The following is a 21,624-nucleotide window of genomic DNA, read 5'->3' on the forward strand; positions in this document are numbered from 1 at the left end:
AGGTCCAAATATCTTCCTTAAATCTACAGCAGCCCTATTCTATCTCCTCTGTGGAAGAGCCACTACCCTCCAATGTAAAGGCTGTCATCGTTTCTCAGAATATACTTAGAACTCATTATAACCCGACAACTGCCCTCAATAATTATAACCATATGTGTCATTTTTATTTATGATTGAATACGTCTAACTGCAATGTTTTCAGTAAAATTACCAGCTAGTTAAATGAAGACATTGGATGGGTCCAGCCTGCTGCCGTGAGCTGGGATCAGGGAATGATCCCTGCAGAACGAGTAGGCCTGAGGCACAGTCGAAATTGGCTCTTCTGCCCCATTTTTATAAGAATAGCGAACTGCAGACCCTGGTTAGATGCCCCCCCCCCCCCCCCCCCCCCACCCCCCCACACACACACACACACACACACACACACACACACACACACACACACACACACACACACACACACACACACACACACACACACACACACACACACACACACACACACAACACACACACACACACACACACAAAGCAGCTGTTAGCTTTTGGGCCTCCGCATTGCTGGCAGCAACCCTCTGCTGGTGGGATGGTGAGAAGCGATGAATAATGGCACACAATTGATAAACTGTTTTACTTAGGCCCTGTCAAGTGTTCACTACAAACAGAGCCTGCAAGCAAGGGGGTCTGAAATTTTGGACGGAGAGTGGTGACATCATGCCACCCTTGTTAAAAGGCTGTATTAATTAAGCTCCTTTATATAATTTACCTTTGGGGAGAATAACCCTCTGAAAACATTAATTTAATCTTAAACCTCAAAAATTATGTTAAAATAAATCCAGAATATCAAGGAGATACTCAGCAGATCATTAGTATTTGAAAACTTTTCCAGCACTGATCTCTCATCAGTGAGGATTGCTACGGCAGTGAACAAAACTGGGCAGGAGGTAAATGAATAACAGGTGAGAAATACAGCACCTAGCTCGGCTGACAATCCAGTGCAGTACTGCGGGAGTGCTTTGTTACCGGAGGTGTGTGGTCTTTCAGATAGGATGTTAAACCAAGTTAGCCCTCAGTTTTTTTTTTATTTGTTCATGGGATGTAGGCATCACTGACTAGACAAACATTTATTGCCCATCCCTCGAGAAGGTGGTGGTCAGCCGCCTTCCTGAACCGCTGCAGTCCATGTGGCGTGGGTACAGCCACAGAGCTGTTGGGAAGGGAGTTCCAGGATTTGAACCCAGTGACAGTGAAGGACTGGCGAATATTTCCAAGTCAGGATGGTGAGTGGCTTGGAGGGGAACTTCCAGGTGGTGATGTTCCCGTGTGTCTGTTGCCCTTGTCCTTTTAGGTGGTAATGGTCGTGTGTTTGGAAGAAGGTGCTGTCTAAGGAGGTTTGGTGAGTTTCTGCAGTGCATCTTGTACCTGGTACACACTGCAGCTACTGTGTGTCGGTGGTGGAAGGAGTGAATGTTTGTGGATGTGGTGCCAATCAAGTGGGCTGCTTTTTCCTGGATGTTGTCAAGCTTCTTGAGTGTTGTTGGAGCTGCACTCATCCAGGTAAGTGGGGAGTATTCCATCATATTCTTGATTTGTGGTTGGTAGATGGTGGACAGGCTCGAGAGTCAGGAATTGAGTTACTCACCACAGGATTCCCAGCCTCTGACCCGTTCCTGTAGCCTCAGTATTTATATAGCTAGTCCAGTTCAGTTTCTGTCAATGGTGACCCCCAGGATGTTAATATGTAGGGGATTCAGTGATGGTAATGCCATTGAATGACAAGAGGCATTGGTTAGATTCTCTCTTGTTGGAGATGGCCATTGCCTGACATTTGTGTGGTGCGAATGTTACTTGCCACTTTTCAGCCCAAGCCTGAATATTGTCCAGGTCTTGCTACATTCCTTCAGTATCTGAGGAGTTGCAAATGTTGCTGAACATTGTGCAATCATCAGCGAACATCTCATCTCCACTTCTGACCTTATGATAGAAAGTCATTGATGAAGCAGCTGAAGATGGTTGCGCCTAGGGCACTACCCTGAGGAACTCCTGCAATGATGTCCTGGAACTGAGATAATTCACCTCTAACTACCACAATGATCTCCCTTTGTGCTCAGTATGACTCCAACCAACAGAGATTTTCCCCCTCCCCCGCCAATTCCTATCAATTCCAGTTTTATTAAAGCTCCTTGATGTCACACTTAGTCAAATGCTGCCTTGATGTCAAGGATAGTCATTCTCACCTCATGTTAAAATGTTAAAAGATCTCATGGTACAAAAACAACGGAGTTCTCCCAGTGCCCTGACCAACACTGCTTAACCAATACCCTTCCAACAGTGATTACACTTCACTAGTACTTCATAGTGTGTCCTAAAGGCTTTACAGCCAGAGGTCATGAATGGAGCTATAGAAATGCAAATCTTTCCTTCTTTCTATCACCACAAGGCAGTGAATGAGTTTCATAATCTATTTTGATCATGTAACTTCTAAGAACAAATTGTATTTAAACAAACAGTATGACACACAGCCACAATTGAATCCCTTGTGTATAATGTGTAATGTGGAGAGTAACTTGTTCCAGGAGCACAATGCAGCAGAAAATAAACAGCAAAATCGCATCATTCCATTAGCTAGGTTTCACTTATGACACAACGGCCAAATTCAATTAAACAAAAACAAACAAAAAAGGACAAGCAGCTCTGGTTTCACACATTTGTCATATATGAGAAAGTGGGAGTATGTGACAGTCAGGGAGAGGGAAAAAGAACAAAAGAGAATGTGAGTTCTAAACTTCCACTTCCCTATGTGTGAGGGTGCGCCTCTGATTTCACTCCTGAGTGGTTGGGCTCTAATTTTAAGATTATGCTTCCTAGTTTTGGATTAGCCCATCAGAGGGGATCGTTTCACAGTATTTCTCCACTGTGTTTTTGCAACAAGACCCATCAGCCTTTTTTCCCCTGACAGCACGCATCAGTCTTCCGCTAGCAAATATTCAATTCTCCACAATTATTGCACTGAAGTAAATATTTCAGACCAGCATTGTTATATTTGAATGATGGAGTATGTATTTTTTAAAAATTGCTTTCTAACACTCCTGTGAAGTACCTTAGAACTTTTATTTATCTAGCACCTTTAATGTTCTAAGTACTTAATTATCCATTTTTCCATAGGCTGTTTGCATCATGTGAAATTACGTCACTCCAATTGTAACTGAAGGAACTGATTGGCCTAATCTTGTTCCCATGTCACTATTATTGCTCAAGTGCAATAGAAACAAGCAACTAAGGAGGAGAGTTTAGTAAAAGCAGGAATGCTGTTTTTACGAAATTCACCAAGAACTAGAATTTCTCATTTATTTATGGAAACAAATTTGTTTCACCACAAGGCTATGAAAAAATTCTAAAAATGAAAATATTCTCAGTATATGGATGGCACATCTGCTTAAGGTGCTGCGGTGTATGGCACCGAGTTTCACAGAGCAGAAGGCTACAGTTCCAATCTCTGGTCAGTGCCAAGCCAGACAAAACAAGCTTGACAATTCAGAGCACTAACAAAATCCAAACTTCAGATTAACCACAAATGGAGTCCTCCTGACACACGAAAATAAGGGGTTGGGACAAAAGTGCAGTGGACTTGGATGTGGCTGCAGTTCAGGGTACTATAAGTCCAACACTCAATCACTTCAGTGGAGAGGTGAAAATAAAACTGAGGTACCCAAAAACGCAGTTTGCATCAGTGTGGTTCTAGAAGATGCTGAAATGATAGGAGAGCCCCGAAGACATGAGATTCATTTTCTTGATGGGTGGATGGCTCCCAGACCAATGACACTCCTCTGCAAAGGTGAGCCTCAAAGAGGGGCATTTTATCATGCTACAGTGGTAGCACTTCTGTTGGAGTCTGGGGGGTTGGGTTCAAACTCCATTCCAGACCACCCCAACAACCTCCGGTTCTGAATTCTGGGTTGACCCTCCATGGGATTATTCACATCGGGAGGATATGGGTGTGAGTCAACCCTCCTCCACCATCACATGGATGTAGGTGCTCATAAGACTCTCCTGCTGTATAGGACTAAAAACCCAACTGGTTAATATAGGAGGTGGTTACAGCCATGGAAGGAAAATTCACTTCATGGTTTGCCAGACTGTGAATCAGCCTGCAAATCCTTCAACGACTTCAGTGTTCACCAAAGAAAGAGTATGAAGGTAGCAAATCACGGCATCGCACACCTACATCAATCCTAGCCACACTGCATTCACAAGACAAAGCTGGCTCATCATCGCATCTTATCTCATACCTTCATATTATATGTCAACCCATGGGCAGGCAGATGATTACTTGGATTGAAGCCATCAAATTCAACTACTTTAAGCATTTTATATGTAGCTTCAGGAGGAATGAGTGTGAGAGTTAATATCAAAATAAAACTTAGCTATCAAATTCTGACAGCAAAAAAAAAAATCACACTTAAACATTAATCTGTACTTCTCCATTTGCTGATCAACCTGACAAGCGGGTGCAACATTTTTAATTCGCCAGACTGTTTGTGATGTTAGAAATCTATTACACCCCACTGACCCTGTTCATTCTGGATGCTGACGATCCTAACACAGATAGTGTAGTCTCTCCCCTCATTTCTTACACAGCGATAAAATGGTTCACTAGAACTTTCAAAGTGATGAGGGGTTTTGACATAATAAATAGGAGAAACCGCTTACACTGGCAGAAGAGTTAGTAACCAGAAGACACAGACCTAAGACAAGCAGTTAGCAAAAGAAGCAGAGGAGGGACAAGGAGAATACTGTTTTACACAACAAGTTATGATAATCTGGAATGCACTGCCCGAAAAAAGTGGAGCAAGCAGATTTGATAATATCCTTCAAAGGGGAATTGGATAAATATTTGAAAAAGAAACATTTTCAGGGCTATGTGGAAAGAGCAGGAGGCGTAGGGGTAGTGGGGTAGCCCTTTCAAAGAACCAGCACAGAAATAATGGGCTGAATTACTTCCTCCTGTGTTTGTGCAATTCTGTGAATTACTCAAAATGCCAACAAGGCTGGTGCAGTGACTGGCAGAGTTGAACTCTGATAGTTGGCTGGTAAGGACTAAACTTGACAGCCCAGTGGCCCAAGGATTGAAAATTGGCTGCATCATTCCTATTGGGCTCCACGGGATTGCATTGAGCAAGGATAGGGTTCATTTAACTGTGATACTCAGTATTGCCTGCCAGCATTCATTGTCCACACTCAGGAGAATGACTGCTCAGGCAGGGCCCGGGAATACTTCCAGCACCAGTGAAACCCTCTCACTTCATAAATCATCACCTTTAGGAGGAAGAGAAATGATAATGGGAGAACAACTGTTTGGGGGTGGGGGGGGTGCAGGTGAAGAATAACCTCTTGTGCTTAAACATGTCAACTTATGGAATGGACTGCCATGTTGTAGTCAATGTCAACATATTTAAAGTAGGCAAAGAGAATTGAGATTTATTGCTGCTTCAGTACAAGCTATAAGGATACATGTTTGGGGTGAAAATAAAAGTTAATAAATGCTTAGGTTGGGCTGCGAAATAGAAGGGCATCAAAGAGATTTGTAGACTCCACACTGCTGTAAAAGTGAACCAGTTAGGCTGAATGAGTTTTTCCCAATTCTGCTATAATCCTCATGAGTCTTTGCAAGTACTGCTGACGGTGCCAATGGTGTCCCATTAGCCTGTTCAATCACACACTTTCTCTGATTCAATGATGTGTATTTACTTTGAAGTTACTAGGGGAATGTGGGGGGTGGGGAATTCCACCACCACCCCCCCACCCCACCCCGCCCCCAATCCCCCCAACCAACCAACATTTTTACTATTTTTCACAAATACAGCAGTTTTCATGAACAGTAACCTCAGCCAATCACTATACTTTTTATTTTAGGGTGTTTGAAAGCTTCCTGAGTGCTTGGAGTGCTATATAATGTAAGTTTCTTATTTTTGTAATATGGTACTCAATGATGATAGCATTAATTTTCCATTTAGATATTTCTAACTTGCTCTCTTGGCTGGCCTTGGCACCTCCCACACTCTATAAATTTCAGCTCATATAAAATTCTTGCACATTCCCAGCTTCCATTACTCAACCATTGGCAGCTGTGCACTCAGTGACTTCTGGAATTCCCTCCATAAACCTCTTTACCTCTCAGACACTCCTTAAAATGTATCCACCAGTCTTAATATCCCTTTGTGTGGCTTGGAGAAAGACTTATTTGATTATGCTCCAGTGAAGCACCTTGGGGTATTTTACTAAGTGGCTGAAAAAGTCATGTAGGAGACAGGAGTTTCAATAGATGGGCACTGACTAGGGGTCAACGACACCTCCAATCCCCCAACCTGAGGGCTCTACTCGTGATTTTCTTCAGTACTCTTTTTGATTTTTGGGGCCTACTTTTTGGTTTTCAGAGGATTCTATTTCATTCTCACCAACTCTTTCATCAGGTGATGCCATCACATAGTAACGGTACCTTCTGTATCAGTGTTGATTTTTTTTAGTGTTTCCTACTTTAGATAGATAAAGTAGCACAAATACCAAAAATATTAAATCATTTAACTTGGAATCTAAAAATAAGATGTTTTTGTTAATTTATTATAAGTCAATCTCCCATAATCAGTTTGCAAAATGAAGATTCTAACTACTCGGCACAAGATATCTTATTGGGAATGAGTCTCACATCTGCAGCCCCCTTTACAAATTAATTTCAATAAATTAACACACTCCAGCATTCTTTCGTTTTGTTTTGCCATTTTCAAGTTTTTGTTCCCTCAATACTCCTGTTTAAAATGAGTGATGACAAACATGTCTGGATACAGGCTTCCAAAGGTCCAACTGTACCAGAAGGAGAATGCACACAAAGTTTTTTTCTGTAGACCCAAGCTAAACATCAGATAACAAACGGTTTAATTCACATCTACTTCTCATTTCAGTGATTCCTCCTCTTCCCCCCCGCCAAGATAAAGCACCTCCTCGCATGATCATCCATGTTTTAATGAGGCACAGATTAGAACCCCTAAGCACAGAAGCACCATAGCTACACTAAAGGTGCACACCACTAAATAGAGGTGCTTAATTCACTAACATAACACCCAATGACATATTTTTTATAATGGGCATTGAAAGTCTGTACAGTGGGGATTGCGTTTTGGGGGATTGTGTGTCCAGGTTTTAGTGAGTCTGGGTTTTAAGGGCCCAGGTCCAGGTTTTGGATCCTGGAGCCTGCCTCCTCAGCCGGTATCATCTCAAGGCCACTTGCATAGATCAACATATGCCCCCACACACACCCTGGGATAGCCCCCTTCCCCAGCACAGTCCTTGTCCTTCAGCTGTTGAAAAGCCCCCCCTAAAAGTGATGTGGTGCTGCCTGTGAAGCCTGGCGCTGATGACCATGAGTGCTGCCCAAGGCAAGGTAGACAAACAAACCTCAAAGTCCCAAACAAAGTGCAGCTTGACAGGTGCACGTCGCTCATGTACAGTTGTGAAACACATTGGCTTGATTGAGTTAGCGTGAGGGAATGATTCCGGTGGACAGGGTTTATAATTATATTCAGACGTATTAAAATGATGTTCCCAAAATCCGGCAGCAGGAAACATGGCCCACTATTGACGGGTGGAGTGGACAATTGCAAACTGACATCATGAAACCGATTTTTGGCCTTTCCACCGTATTGTCCACTAGCGCCCAACGCCAACAGGGACAGAAAATTCCAGCTATAGAATATTTTTTTGAAAACAGAGAAACTTGGAAATGTTGGTGTGCAAAGGGCTTTGAGAGTCCTTGTATACAAATCACAAAGCTAACATATAGGCACAGCAAGCATTTAGAAAGACCAATGATATGTTAGCCTTTCTTACAAAGGTTTGGAGTATAAGAGTGAGGAAATCTTGATGCAATTTTGTAGGGCTTTGGTGAGGCCACACTTGTGTACAGTTTTGGTCTCCTTATCTCTTTGCTTGCCTTGGAGGGAATGCAACAAAGGTTCACTGGATTGATTCCCCAGATGAAAGGGTTGTCTTGAAAGGAGAGATTGAGTAGAAATGGGCCTATATTCTCTAGGGACTGGAAGAATGAAGAGTGATGTCAATGAAACACAGAGGGTTTGACAGGGTAGAAGTGGAGAGGCTGCTGTTTCCTTGGCTGGAGAATTTAAAACTGGAGATCAAAGTCTCAGGATAAGGAGTCAGCCATTTAGGACTGAGATGAAAAGAAATTTCTTGACTTAGGAGGATTGCAAGTCTTTGGAATTCACTATTCTAAAGGGCAGGAGTTGCTCAGTCATTCAGCGTATTCAAGATTGTGATTAATATGATTTTTGGACACTAATGGAATCAATGGATATGGGAACAGGGCAGGAAAGTGGAGTTGAGATAATGTAGAAGTTTATCCATAATCTTATTGAATGGGGAGCAGACTTGAGGGGCCTTACGAGCTTCCTTGCTTCTATTTATGTTTTTAAAAACACTATATAAATGCAAGGTGTTGCCATTGTTGTTGTTGAACAGTATATATTAGGTGTATGAGAATAGACAAAATGAGCTGAAATTTATTATGCCACGTCTTCACACGCTGTTTGCATTTCCAGGGGTGGGGATGTCCAAATTCAGAAATATCTTTGAGTTTAAATTGAACACTAAATTGGGAGTGGGGATGCCCTGTAATTTTTTCCAAATTAATCTGGTGTGCAGGCCATCAATTCTTAATTATGCCCACATAAATTGGGTCTAGGGTTACTTGGCAATGAAATATACACAGAGGTTCAGTGTAAAATGTTGATTTTGTATCATAGCTCTCTTCCCTTGGAGAATAGTGTGAAGTAGTGGAGGGATTTCCAGGCCGATTAACACAGAGTGTCATTCCCTTGTACTCCCACTCCAATTGGAAAGCAAACAAACAGATTCTTCATTACCCAATTCAAAGCTTCTTGGTTGTTAGTCATGAAACTATTTTTTCCTCCCCAGCTCTAATCTTTTTTTTTAAGTAAAACAAATGTATTCATAGATAATTGAAAAAAAACACTTTTTAAAAAATTACTCCAATCACCTCTCTCCTGGACTGCCTGCAGGAGATTAATCTTCAATTCCTGGAGTCAAGGGCAATCCTGAAAGATGAACAACCCTAGGTATAGGACCTACTATCATCTGTCATTATCACCACTTGTAACTAAACATCTAACAGTTAACACTGCCTTGAAATATATAAAAATATTTTTATATATTTTAAGGCAGAGGTAGACATATCCTTGACTAATAAGGGAGTCAAAGGATATAAGGGGCAGGCAGGAAAGTGGTGTTGAGGCCACAATCAGATCAGTCATCATCTTATTGAATGGCAGAGCAGACTCAAGGGGCCAAATGGCCTATACCTGCTGTTAATTCATATGTTAATTTATTAATGCAACAGCCCATGAAAAGTTAATTTTTTTTAAAAAAAAAGGGTAGAAATCTTTGAGAAACTGCCTGCAACTTGGTCCTACCTTTTGGGATTGTAACTTGGCACCCCAAGTCATAGTCCTGCTGCAGCCGATAAAAAGCAACTTCCTGAAGCCGTACTCTCTCCAGTTCCGAGAGACTTTGAATAGGAACTGGCTTCAGTCGAACACTGCGGCCAGACATGCTGTTCCACGTAAAATCACCCTGTTGTTAGAAAAGAATAGTTAATAAAAGGGATCATAAAAAAGTACAGCATACAGCACAGTATAGCATCACTGTCTTTACTTTCCAATCACCAGCTGACCAGCCAGAGTTGGATTCCCCCAACTCAACGAAATTATTTTTGTGCAGAATGTTCATGGCATGTACCTGAACTGAGCAGATACAACAAACCACTCTGAAAATCTTTTAGGACATTTCTATGTAATTACAGGAAACCTTCATGTCCACCTGCATATCGAAGAAAAAATATGCTGACATATTATGTCAGATTTTTGGAATTTCCCACTGTTTTTATGCCCCTTATTCAAGGCAGATCGAGCAGAGTTGAATAAATTCTTTATGTTGTCATTCTAAAACTGAACAAATGGTTAAGTGAAACAATTTCTTTTTTTAGAAAAAAAATGGCAGATATGTACATGGCAGTCAAATAGAACACTTGCTTTGTTCAATAAAACTATCAATAAAACATAACTTCATCAAATCTCAGACAGGAACAACCATAACGAAGGCAGTAACTGTGACGTACTTTTGGTTAGAGATGACGAGCAGACTGAATCTCAATCTAGAAATTCAATTTAAGCCAGAGTGTATAACATTCATGTGTCTGAAGATTCCCTCTCATTGAGACACCTTTAATTCAGAATCTATGAATTCACTCTCCAGCAATTATGAGTTAGCTTATGCAGGTTAACAATTAACTTGCTGGAGAGCACAAAGGCCCAGCACCATGTTCTCCTATTATCACAAACTAAAAATAATGAAATGAGACTCCACACTTCTTGTTTGTTTCAGTGCCAGAGAGTTGATTGGCATAAATTAACAACTATCACATCACAAAGAGTACGTGTGCTTGGAATGACAAGATTTAACCTTCTTTGACTAATTTAGTTCATACTTAACACACAACATTTGATACATGTCAATCATGAGGCTGCCAGAGAAACATCATTTTGGCAAAACTAACAGCAACTTCATCATAAATTACTGGATATTGGCATTCAATCAACTATTTGCTCCTCAGTTTACACTGCTGTAACATTTATACATAAATAACAGCAAGTGCCATTAGCCACGCCATTATCTGGATGGTCAAATCTGGCTGAACCTGCAGCCAAACCAAACATGTACAAATTTAAAAAGTATCTTTGTAAAATATACAGAAGCAAAAGATTAGTAGTCAATAATGAACGTACACTATAAAACAAAAGATGCAGCCTCCAAAATCCTTGCATTTCTTTCAGGAGTCTTTGGTGTTCATCTCAGACGATCATAATGGAAGGAGACTTGGAAGATGGAATATCACAGAGTGTAACATCTCCTTTCATTGCAGTACCATTTTGGCAATGGTTATTCCAGAGTGCTGCTCATAGAGCTGTTTTGTAAAGTCAGGAACACTTACACAATATAAGGTGCAGGTATTTATCTCTTTACAGCTAAGTGAATGTTTGCTTCAGATAAACATCAGTTGGACACTGCTGTTAAGACCAGGTGAGTACATGCCCATGTCAATGAAGGGTCTGCAAACCTTCTGGCTCTAGAATTTTGAGCTACTGGAGAGCACCTTTGCTTCTGAATATTTTTCTTTTACATTGGGGTGTGGAAAGTCACAGTGTGAGGCTTGAACAGTGATAATGAAAACATGACAGACAGAAAAAGCAGAATAAAATTTTAAAAATGAGACATGAATTTATGAATCATCTTACACAACCTCAGGTCATCCCAAAGCACTTTACGGCCAATAAAATACTTGAAATGAAGTCGCTGTTGCAACTTAGGAAACACAGCAGCTATCTTTGCACAATGAATAAATTACCAGTTTTTATTTTAGTAATGCTGTTTATGGGATGAATGATGGGCAGAATACCAGACAGAAAACTCTTCTGCTCTTCTTCAAAATATTATCATGGGATCTTTTACATCAAGCCTAGAGGGCAGGAGGAACCTTAGTTTAACCACTCATTCAAAAGACAACATCTCCAATGACACAGCACTCCCTCAGCACTGCACTGAAACGTCAATTTAGATTATAATCTCACCTCTCTGGAGTGGACTTGATTCCACAACCATCTGACTCAGAAGTTAGGTATGTTACTTATACTACTATTGTTAATCACCCATGCATTGTTCACAGCAAGTCAAGTTTTGAAAGGTCAGAAAGTTTTACACCACCAAAATGTACACTTCTGTCAAGGAGGGTAGTTCCTTTAGGTCACAAAAGACGATTGCCTTGGAAAACAAACAACACTCAAAGGATCGTTCCGAATTCAACTGATGATTAGGTGGTTAGGGAAGGTTTCAGATTGCAGTGAGCTCATTACGTTCAGGCTGAAAGCTAGCACTGCAGGTTTGAATTATTTTAACATTAGATTATTTTGTGTCTATAAGTATGTTGAAGCCTGGATATGCTGGTACGTATCCAAGAGCTCACAAGCAAACATGTTTGCTCTTTGGCCTTCCCACGTGGTGGCTGCCCCACCCACTGCTTGTTGAATACCAGTGGTGGCAGGATGAGGCCTTCAGGTAGGCATTAATGCCCACTTGAGGGTCTCAATTGGTGGCAGGGCAGCAAGGCTATCCACAAGCCCTGAACTTAATCACGGCAGAAGCAGGAAGGCATCAGGATTCCCACCTGACAGATTAAATTCCACCCATAGGATTTACATTTTTAGAGTATCTACTTCTGTCAGTCATTGGAAGCAAAATATTAGATTATAGCATGCACAGGATTTAAATTTTCCTGCATTCTTTCACATAAATCCTTATCATACCACAGTGATAATCACATGAAGCTGCAATCCTTCCGTTCTACCTCACCTCTTCCTCTCCTCTCCTTCAAGACTTTCTTTGACCAAGCTTTTAGTTATCCCTTCTAATATATCTCTTTTGTTTGTCAATCTCTGCCCGCTTACACTTCAGTAGGAGTTCCTTGGGGGTATTTCCTAGGTTAAAGATGCTACAAGTTATCCGTACTTCCACTTACATTGCAAATGAAATTCACTGAAAAACAATACAGCAGAGCAGATGACTAGCAGATATGCAAGGGAACACCGGTCTTGGGGTTGGAGATGATACTGAAACCTGCCTAGGCTTTTAACTGCTTGCAGCTTTAGCCAGCTAGCCATCTAGTTCATGTTAAAACCATGCTAGAGTCAAATACCGTTGGCACGTCTATGGTAAATGTTTAGGACAGAGACTTTCTTTTTAATTCCCAGATGATGATGATGCACCGCTTACTGCATGCAAATATACACTCAGATATTAGCCATTAAACTGTTCTCCCTTGTATCGGTATTTCATACTAGTTACTTAAATTTAACATAATTATTACTTGTTGAAGAAATTAGTGTAAGAGAACATTTAGACTTTATTTTTTACCATTGGCTTAGTGGTAGCCTTTCCTTCCTCAGAGTCAGGAGGCAAGGGTTCGAACACCACTCCGGACAGTCCCAGTGAGTGGAGCCGGAGCTCTGGCTCTGAATTCCATATTAACATCCAGTAAATACTTGTGTCTGTTAGTTGTGGGAATGGGTGCCTCCACCTATTGTATATGTAGTGGGAGCCCATGAAAGCCTGTACAAGACTAATCACCTTATCCCACTGGTGTAGGGATGGTTACAGCCATGTTGGGGCCTTTTGGGCTGTTAATCAGCCTGCAAATGCTTCCACTATTTTGCACTGTTCTCCAAAGGAATAGTGAGAAGATACAAAAACAAACAAACCATTTTATGAAAAAAGTGTATCAGGTAACAGGAGTCTACATTGTACTCCCAACAACAGCTCTGTTTGACAGACTACAAAACAGTCTTCTGCAAAAACAATAAAAGTACGAGTTTTGTCTCAAATATATATAAAAACTCAGAGCTCTCAAAACCAGTCAATGCACAGTGTAAAACAAATTGGTCTATTTTCCAGTAAATTATTGAATCCCATTGTGAAACGTCAATATATTCCTTCTTCTCTCGCATTCAACACAAGACAGCAATTACAGAACAAATGTGACTAAAATTCCAGAATATATAATTCAAGTTAAAGTAGAAAATAATGATTAATGATGTGAGTAGTTTCAGCACATCACTCAGTAATAATCTTGAAACCTAAGGGAAATGCCAATGAATATGTTGATTGTGCGTTGGCACATACTTTTTAAATGATCCTCAAATTCAGAAAATGAAATGAAGCAAATCAAATCTTGCAAGGACTCTGAAAGAAACTTTATGCTTTAATTTTGCCCCAGAGGGCTTTTGCGCCAAAAATATAATTTAAATAGTCTTCTTAGAATCCTAATACAATGAGATCCCTTGTTTATGTTTTAATAAAAACATTGATTATAGTTGTTGCTGTCTTTGTATCTTCTCACTTTTCCCTTGGAGAACAGTATGCAGTTATGTCACTGGGTGTAAACCCAGAATTCAGAGTCAGAGCTCTGGTCTCCATCCACCAGCAGGACTGTCTGGAACGGTATTCAAAATAGAGGTGGAAATTTCACAACTGAGCCCAAGGCTTGGTTCTATTAATCATGGTAATGTTACACTTAATGCTTGATTTGGATAAAGGCTATTGGAAAACCCAAAATGGCAGTTCTTTAAATCTTGGGTAGAACTACTCTGACAAAAACAAATATCTTTTCTTTTAAATGAAAATGTAAGCAACTATTCAACCAACACCAGAATATTCATGAACAGACAAAAGATCAACAGAAAGTGCCAAAACATAAGTTTCCTTGCAATTCAGAAAGTCATCTATTGTTTCCTATCATGGCTCATTAAGGATGTGTCATGACGTCTCTTTTGTCTTGTTGACTCCCTAATGCTTTCCCCACTTATTTTTTCCATTAGTTGACCCACATCATAATCTTGGAGCAACAAGGAATTTAAAATTTTCTGCTGGCTGAAAGCAAAATATAATTTGCTTCTTAGGGGAAAAAAAGGCAAAAGGGATTGCTGCCAGAATGGCATCATCTTCCACTGCTCCCAATTAGCGTAAGAAAAAGGCCAGAGAGGTTGCATATAGTCAGGAGATGAATTTTTACCATACACAGCTCAATGAAATTGGCAGTAATTATGTGCAAGATTTGCATTGAAGCTAGCAAGGGCATTTTTTGATGTGGGCAGAAAAACTTAAGGACTACGCACAATCATGTTTTCCATGGGCAAAACTGAAAACACACATTGAAAAGCTACACCCATTTTGCTTGAGGCTATTAACAGACAGTTTGAATTGTCAATGTTTCCACTCTTGATGCTCAAAAGGGGAAACAACAATAATGTGCACACATAACTTCCTACCTATTTTAATAATTGATTACCTTTGAGACGTGTGGCTGAGGGCAGGCAAAGAGAAAGTTCAACCATAATAATTTTCATCCTTAGAATCTACAGTACAGAAATTAGCCATTCAACCCCATTGCTCTATACTCCACTCAAGTCTCCTCCCAGTCCGATTACCTTTTCCCAATCTGCCTCAGGATCCCTCTCTTCCTTGTCCCATATGTATCAAACCTTCCAATAATTAAAAAAAAATCCACCTGCTTCAACCATTCCATGTGGTAGCGAGCTGTATGATTTCACAGTGGCTGTCTTATATTTATTCTGTTTCCACAGAACCTTCAACCGACAATACTGGTGACCCTAATGTAACATGCTCTTTTCCAAGATGTCTTTCTTATATCATTTGTTATGTGGCAAAGGATTCTGGATGCAACAGTCCTTCGCAGACCTCCACAATGTGAACAATGCAAAATACTTGCTCATCTCAGGATGACCAGGACTGAACTGGCTCCGAGTGATGAAGTGCCTCAAATTTAAAATAGTCATCCTCACCTACAAATTAACCATGGCCTCACCCCCTCCCATCTCTGCAACTTCTTCCAACCCTATTGAGAAATCTGCATTCCTCCAACTTTGGCCTCTTGTAGGCACCACCCCTCCCTAGGCCACATGCCAATGTCTTCAGTTGCCTAGGCCGTAAGCTCAAATTCTCTCCCCTCCTTCAAAAAATTTCCTTAGGCCAAGATTTTAATCTTAATGTCTACTTCTTTGGCTCAGCACCCATTTTTGTCTGATTGCTGCTTTGGTGAGATGCCTTGATTCTTTTAAGCATTAAATGTGCTAAAAAATGCCAAGTGAGCTTTGCTTTTTACAACTCCAATATTGAATGAAAGGGAATAACTTTAAGATTTGAAACAATATTACACAGTGTCACATGTGTTGTTACCTCCCAAATCTGTGCTCATTTTTCCACGAACTCCATGGGTAGAATCTTCAGCCCGGCGAGTGGGTCCCGCCCACTGAGCCGTAAAATGATGCGGGGTGACATTGGGCGTGTGTCCTGACGTCACCGCCCGTCATTTAGATTTTCAGTTCAGCGAGTGTGCAGCCGAGTTGGCTGAGCGCCCGCCGAACTGTCAAAGGCCTGTTAAAAAGCAACTAAGGCAATCCGCTGAGCTGCCCATCCAACCTTAAGGCTGGTGTGGGGGGGGGGGCAGGCAAAGAGCCCAGGCGGCCTTTGCCTTTTTCATGGAACCTCAGCCGCGGGCGGGATGAGGTTTCGTGAAAATTTTCAGAAAAACTTTTATTAAAATTAATGCTTATGCCCCAGCTCATGTGACAGTTTCACATGCGGGGACATGTCGTAAAAAAAAATTTTCAACACTTTATTAAACTTAAAGCTAATCTCTTTGAGGCACCTATGCTCTTTTGTGCACATACCACCCACTCCTCCCCCCGCACACAGGGAGCGGTCAGCGCTTCCAGGCGCGCGTCACGCCGGGCAGGCCTATATTGGCCCACCCACGTAAAGTGACAGCACCCAGCCGATCCGGGACGCTGATCGGCTGCACACCCGCCCGCGCCCACCCCCACCAGGGAGAAAATTCTCCCTCATGTTTCAATCCCTCCAGTCAGGTTGTCACTCCTGCCACAATACCAAAATGGCCCTCATCAAAAATCACAAATGAAATCCAATTTGCCTGTGACAGAGGTAAATTCTCTCATCCATCTCGAGATGGCTGCAGCCTTTGACATAGTCTCTTCCAATGCCCCACCACCATTGTCCAGTTTGGGACTGCATTTGCCTGGCTCCATTCTTATCTGTTTAATCGTAGCCAGAGTGTCACTTGCAATTGCTTCTCTTCTTGTTCCCAGCTGTTACCTCTATTCTATTTCTCATCTACATGCTGCCCCTTGAAGACATCATCCAAAAGCACGGATTTGGTTTTCCCATTTATGCTGATGGCATCCAGCTCTACCTCACCACCACCTCTCTTGACTCTTCCACTTTTGCTAAATTACCAGGCAGCTTATCCAACATCCATGACTGGAGAAGCAGAAATTTCCTCCAATTAAATATTATGAACAGAGATAAAAACAAAAAAACTGCGGATGCTGGAAATCCAAAACAAAAACAGAATTACCTGGAAAAACTCAGCAGGTCTGGCAGCAACTGTTGAAGGGTCATGAGGACTCGAAACGTCAACTCTTTTCTTCTCCGTCGATGCTGCCAGACCTGCTGAGTTTTTCCAGATAACTCTGTTTTTGTTTTAAATATTATGAAGACTAAAACCATTCTTTTCAGTCCCTATACCAAATTCTGCCCCCTAGCTATCAATCCATCCTGCTCCCCGGCAGCTGAGACACTGAACCAGGTTGCTTGCAACCTCAGTGTCACATTTGACTCTGAGATAAGCTCTCAACTATATATCCTTGCCATCATTAAGACTGCCTATTTCCACCCCCAACTCTGCCCCACCTCAGCATATCAGTTGCTGAACCCCTCATTCTTGCCCTTTTCTACCTCCAGACTCAGCTATTCCAATGCATTCCTGGATGGTCTCCCACATTCTACCCTCCACAAACATGAGGTTATCCAAAACTCCACTGCCCATATTCTTTCTTGCGCCATATCCCATTCCCCTATCACCCCTGTACTTGCTGACCTACATTAGCTCCCAGTCAAGCAAAGTATTGATTTTAAAATTCTCATCCTTATTTTCAAATCCCCTCCATGGTCTCACCCCCACTCTATCTCCAATCTCCTTTAGCCCCACAACCCTCCAAAATATATGTGCTCACCTAATTCTGGCCTCTTGAGCATCCCCAATGTTAATTGCTCCACCATAACCATTTATGCCTTTAGCTGCAAAGGGCCCCCATGCACTGGAATATATTCCCTTAATCACTTTGACTCTTTATCTTTTTTTCTAACACTCCTTAAACCAAGGTTTTGACCACCGCCCTAACGTCACCTTATGTGGCTCAGTATCTAATTTTGCTCATATGAAGCATATTGAGGCAGCTTACATTAAAGGCACTGTATATTTCAAGTTGTTGCTGCATTCCTCAATGCCTGCTTCAGCTAAAAGCCTCATCGAAATTTCTGCAGTCACCTCGCTCAGAAAGACGGATACTGCAATATTGTCCAATAGAAATCACTGACTACCCAGAAACGTGGCTCAGCGACATTAATTTAATAGAAAATGCATTATGCACACAGCTAAATACACTCTATATGTATATTTACTGAACAAACATCTATCATCACCAAAGCAGTAAAGCGCTCGTAACAATCCAAAAACTTTCAGAAACAAAAACATGAAAAGGTTAGAGTTCAACATGCACAGACCATGTGAATATTGAGATCACGTGCCCAAAAATTATTGTCTATTACTCACTGTTTATTTACTAACCCCAGAAATGCAGTTCGCCACTTCTGAATTCCAAATTAGACACTAGACTATCGTTATTTATTTATGGAGCACTTGTTAAGAATTCCCCTCTTGTTGCAAAAAGTCAGTCAGTTATTTTATCAACACTAAATTAAGTGACATTTAATTCCTCTCTGTTGCAGATCCCTAGTCAGCTGTCCATGTAGTGGATACTGTTCATGCCTTCTTGAGGATTTCCAGCCTGTGCTCACATTGACTGTTGCTAATATATATGGCGGGATTAATTCAAATCACCCATCTCAGAGAGGTGTTAATTGTCCTCTAGACTTACATTTTTTGTTTTGAAACACAAGCAGAAATTTCAAGCAATAGTAATCTGCTGGTGAGCAAGGTACTTAATACTTAGTGATCAGGTGAGGAGTTAAAGAGACAGTGGCTTGCAGCTCTGCACTGTATCACATTGGCCCATGACTCTTAAGAGAAATGGGCAATGTAATCAACGTTCCTCTCTTGTGAATAAATCAAGCATTTGGAAGAGTTTAGTAAAGCAACTTTGGTTCTTTCAGTGATCCCATGATGTCACTGTGCCCAGCGGTTATCCTAATTTAAAGGACACTGTAGGTGTGTGTGATTGAACGAATTGTGGATCCATGCAACAGAGATAGCCAGAGCACAATTCCACTGCAATGTATCAAGTGCAGTGAAAAACTTCAATCAAATGACAAACAATCTTATCTGCAGGCCTTCTTTGCACTCCCCAAGAGAAAACAAGTTAAATTGTCCTGTTATGCATGTTAAACATCATTCAGAGATTGGACAATAGCACTGTAGAGCGCCCCACTGCTTCGGAAATGGATCATGTCAAATGCTCTCCCCACTCACCATAAAGTTGGGAGGCATCCATTTAGTTCTGTGAAGTTCATGACACATTATGCGTCCAGGATCATATTCCCAATGTTCATTTGGGAATTTAAATAATTTAATTTGCTTTGAGAAAGATAAGGGCGAGTCCAATCCCCAAAGTAAAATTGTTAAAATGTAAGCTAACAGCTAAAGATTGATCCATCTTTTCTCCTTTTAAATTCTGATCAACTTGCTATGAATTTCATAAATTCTGATTTTAAATCAAAAATTTGATTGAAGATCATTTTTTGATGAAGCTTCTTTAGTAGCAAATGATAAATAAATACTGTAGCTACAGTTCACCAGCAGATCATCTTAGAACGTTTCCACCCTAGGTTTGCCTGCAACCAGTTAGTACAGTAACCCCCAATCCCAGTGATAAACATGGAATTGTCTTGTAACAAAAATTGCAGGACTGTTGGGATAGAGTGAGGGAGTAGGTCTAACTAGATAGCTCTTTCAAAAGAGTCAGCACATGCACAATGGTCTGAATGGCCTCCTTCTATGGTGCAAAATTCTATGATTCAATACTGCTAAACAGACCTGATTTGAAGCAGACTGCTTAAAACAGTAACAGGCATATTGAGTGACTTGTAAGAGCGTGCGTGCACTTAGGAATGTAGTCAGCAGTAGTTGGGTTGAAGCAAGGGAGGGTGTGGAAGGAAAACCTCGGCAGGGAGGCCTAAGATTTCCTCATTAAGGTCTAGAGGAGCACTTCTGCTTGGCTGGCTCACAAGGGAAAAAAAAAGGTAAAATTACCTAACTTTCCTCAGTTTCTGCTGGTGCAGTGCCCACTTATTGCCTGGTTACGCTGGTGAGATTGGCAATGCAGACTACTTGCACCATCAAATAGTAAAAACTGGCTGATGTCCAAAATACATAGTCATATCCTGACTTTTACAAATGCATGGGACCTCTGCCTGTCCATCAGGAACAGAAAAGAAGTGGTGATCGCCATTTTAGCCACCCAACTGTGCCATTGGGCAAGCAGGGCCTAAATCAGCCCTTTGATGTTCCATTTCCAGTGTTGAGAGATATATTCAGCCAAATATGAGAGTGCAGCTTATTAATAGAGGACACTGGAGGGGAAGGATTTTCATTTATATAGCACCTTTCACCAGCTCAGACGGAGAACAGGAGTTGAAACCACATCATAATAAGTTTAGGAATTTGAATTCAGTTTCAAAACATATCTGGAAATAAAATGCTGGTACCAGCAGAAGTGACCATGAAGCTGTTGAATTATCATAAAAATCTGATTGATTTACCAATTCCTTTCAGGCAAGGAAACCTTCTGTCCTTAAATTGGTCTGGCCTATATGTGTCACCAATCACACCAATACTATGGGCTCTTAAGCGAGGTGGTTTAGTGGTTTGCTATCAGCAAACAGGCCTTCATTGCAACTTTCTCAGTGCAACTCATGTCCCGAAGCTGTAGGGTAGACGCACCTTCAATTACAAATCATGTTCCAACCAGCAAGTGTGGAGTAAGACTAAAACCACAATACTTAGCATAATACAGTGCCTGTCCACAGTTCCCAAAGCAATTGAGAATGTTGGAGCATACGAATTGCTGGCTTCAATCAGAAAAAATATCTTCCCCAGAATAATGTTTACATTGCCAGGATACCATGCAACAGTTCAACATATACAAACCTACCCAGCAGTCATTACAAATTGTGTCCATAAACTGTAAAGTACAAGCCTCAAGTACTTTTGCGCTCCATAGAACCTTTAGCCAATAATAAGTGCATTCTAGCGATATCCAACTCCTGGAACCATGCCATTTATAATAATTTCATCTGCGCAGAGTAAACAAGATTTCCAGATGACTGTTTGTTAAATAGTGAAGCCAACTATTGACTGCTGCGGAGATTGTTACCAGCCTTCCCTCCATAACGGATAATGTCATTTGTTTTCCTGCAAACTGAAATTACACTGAATTTTAGGAATTTAAAACATTTTTTTTAAAAAACAGGATGCAAAGTTTTTTTCTGAAACTTTTAAGATTTGTCACCTAGATTAGAATTTCTAGCTTTTCTACAGCCCAAGTTCTGGTGTCATTATTCAGTGACAAATAGTCACTCATGATAGAAAATGCAAACAACTTTCATTTATATACCATCCCTAAGTGCTTTACAGCCAATGAAGCATGCTTGCAGCATAGTCACTCAGGTGGGGCACTGAATACTGGGCACTGGGTAACAAAGACTCATTTGTACAATGACTATGTACAAATTGTATACAGCAAGCTCCCACAAAGAACATTGTGATACTGACCAGACTTTGATTTAGTAATGTTGGTTAAGGGATTTATCCAGATGATCAGGAGAAATCCCCTGCCCTTATTTGTCTGAGAGGGCAGATGGGACATCGGCTTG

General features: G+C 41.1%; 1 protein-coding gene across 6 annotated transcripts in view; it reads right to left on the reverse strand.

Annotated features, from left to right (window-relative positions):
* The window catches only part of LOC121290325 (rho GTPase-activating protein 6-like), a 665,043-nt gene that overhangs the window by 141,739 nt on the left and 501,680 nt on the right, over positions 1 to 21,624 (reverse strand). For 5 of the 6 annotated variants that reach the window (XM_041210647.1, XM_041210646.1, XM_041210648.1 and 2 more), the window contains exon 2: positions 9,501 to 9,660. In XM_041210647.1, coding sequence (XP_041066581.1) covers positions 9,501 to 9,660 — 160 coding nt within the window. Of the gene's footprint in view, positions 1 to 9,500; positions 9,661 to 20,903; positions 20,922 to 21,624 lie in introns of those variants that run through there. The other variant, XM_041210650.1, reaches the window with a different exon arrangement.

This window comes from Carcharodon carcharias, chromosome 18, assembly GCF_017639515.1.
Source record: "Carcharodon carcharias isolate sCarCar2 chromosome 18, sCarCar2.pri, whole genome shotgun sequence".
NCBI lineage: Eukaryota > Metazoa > Chordata > Chondrichthyes > Lamniformes > Lamnidae > Carcharodon > Carcharodon carcharias.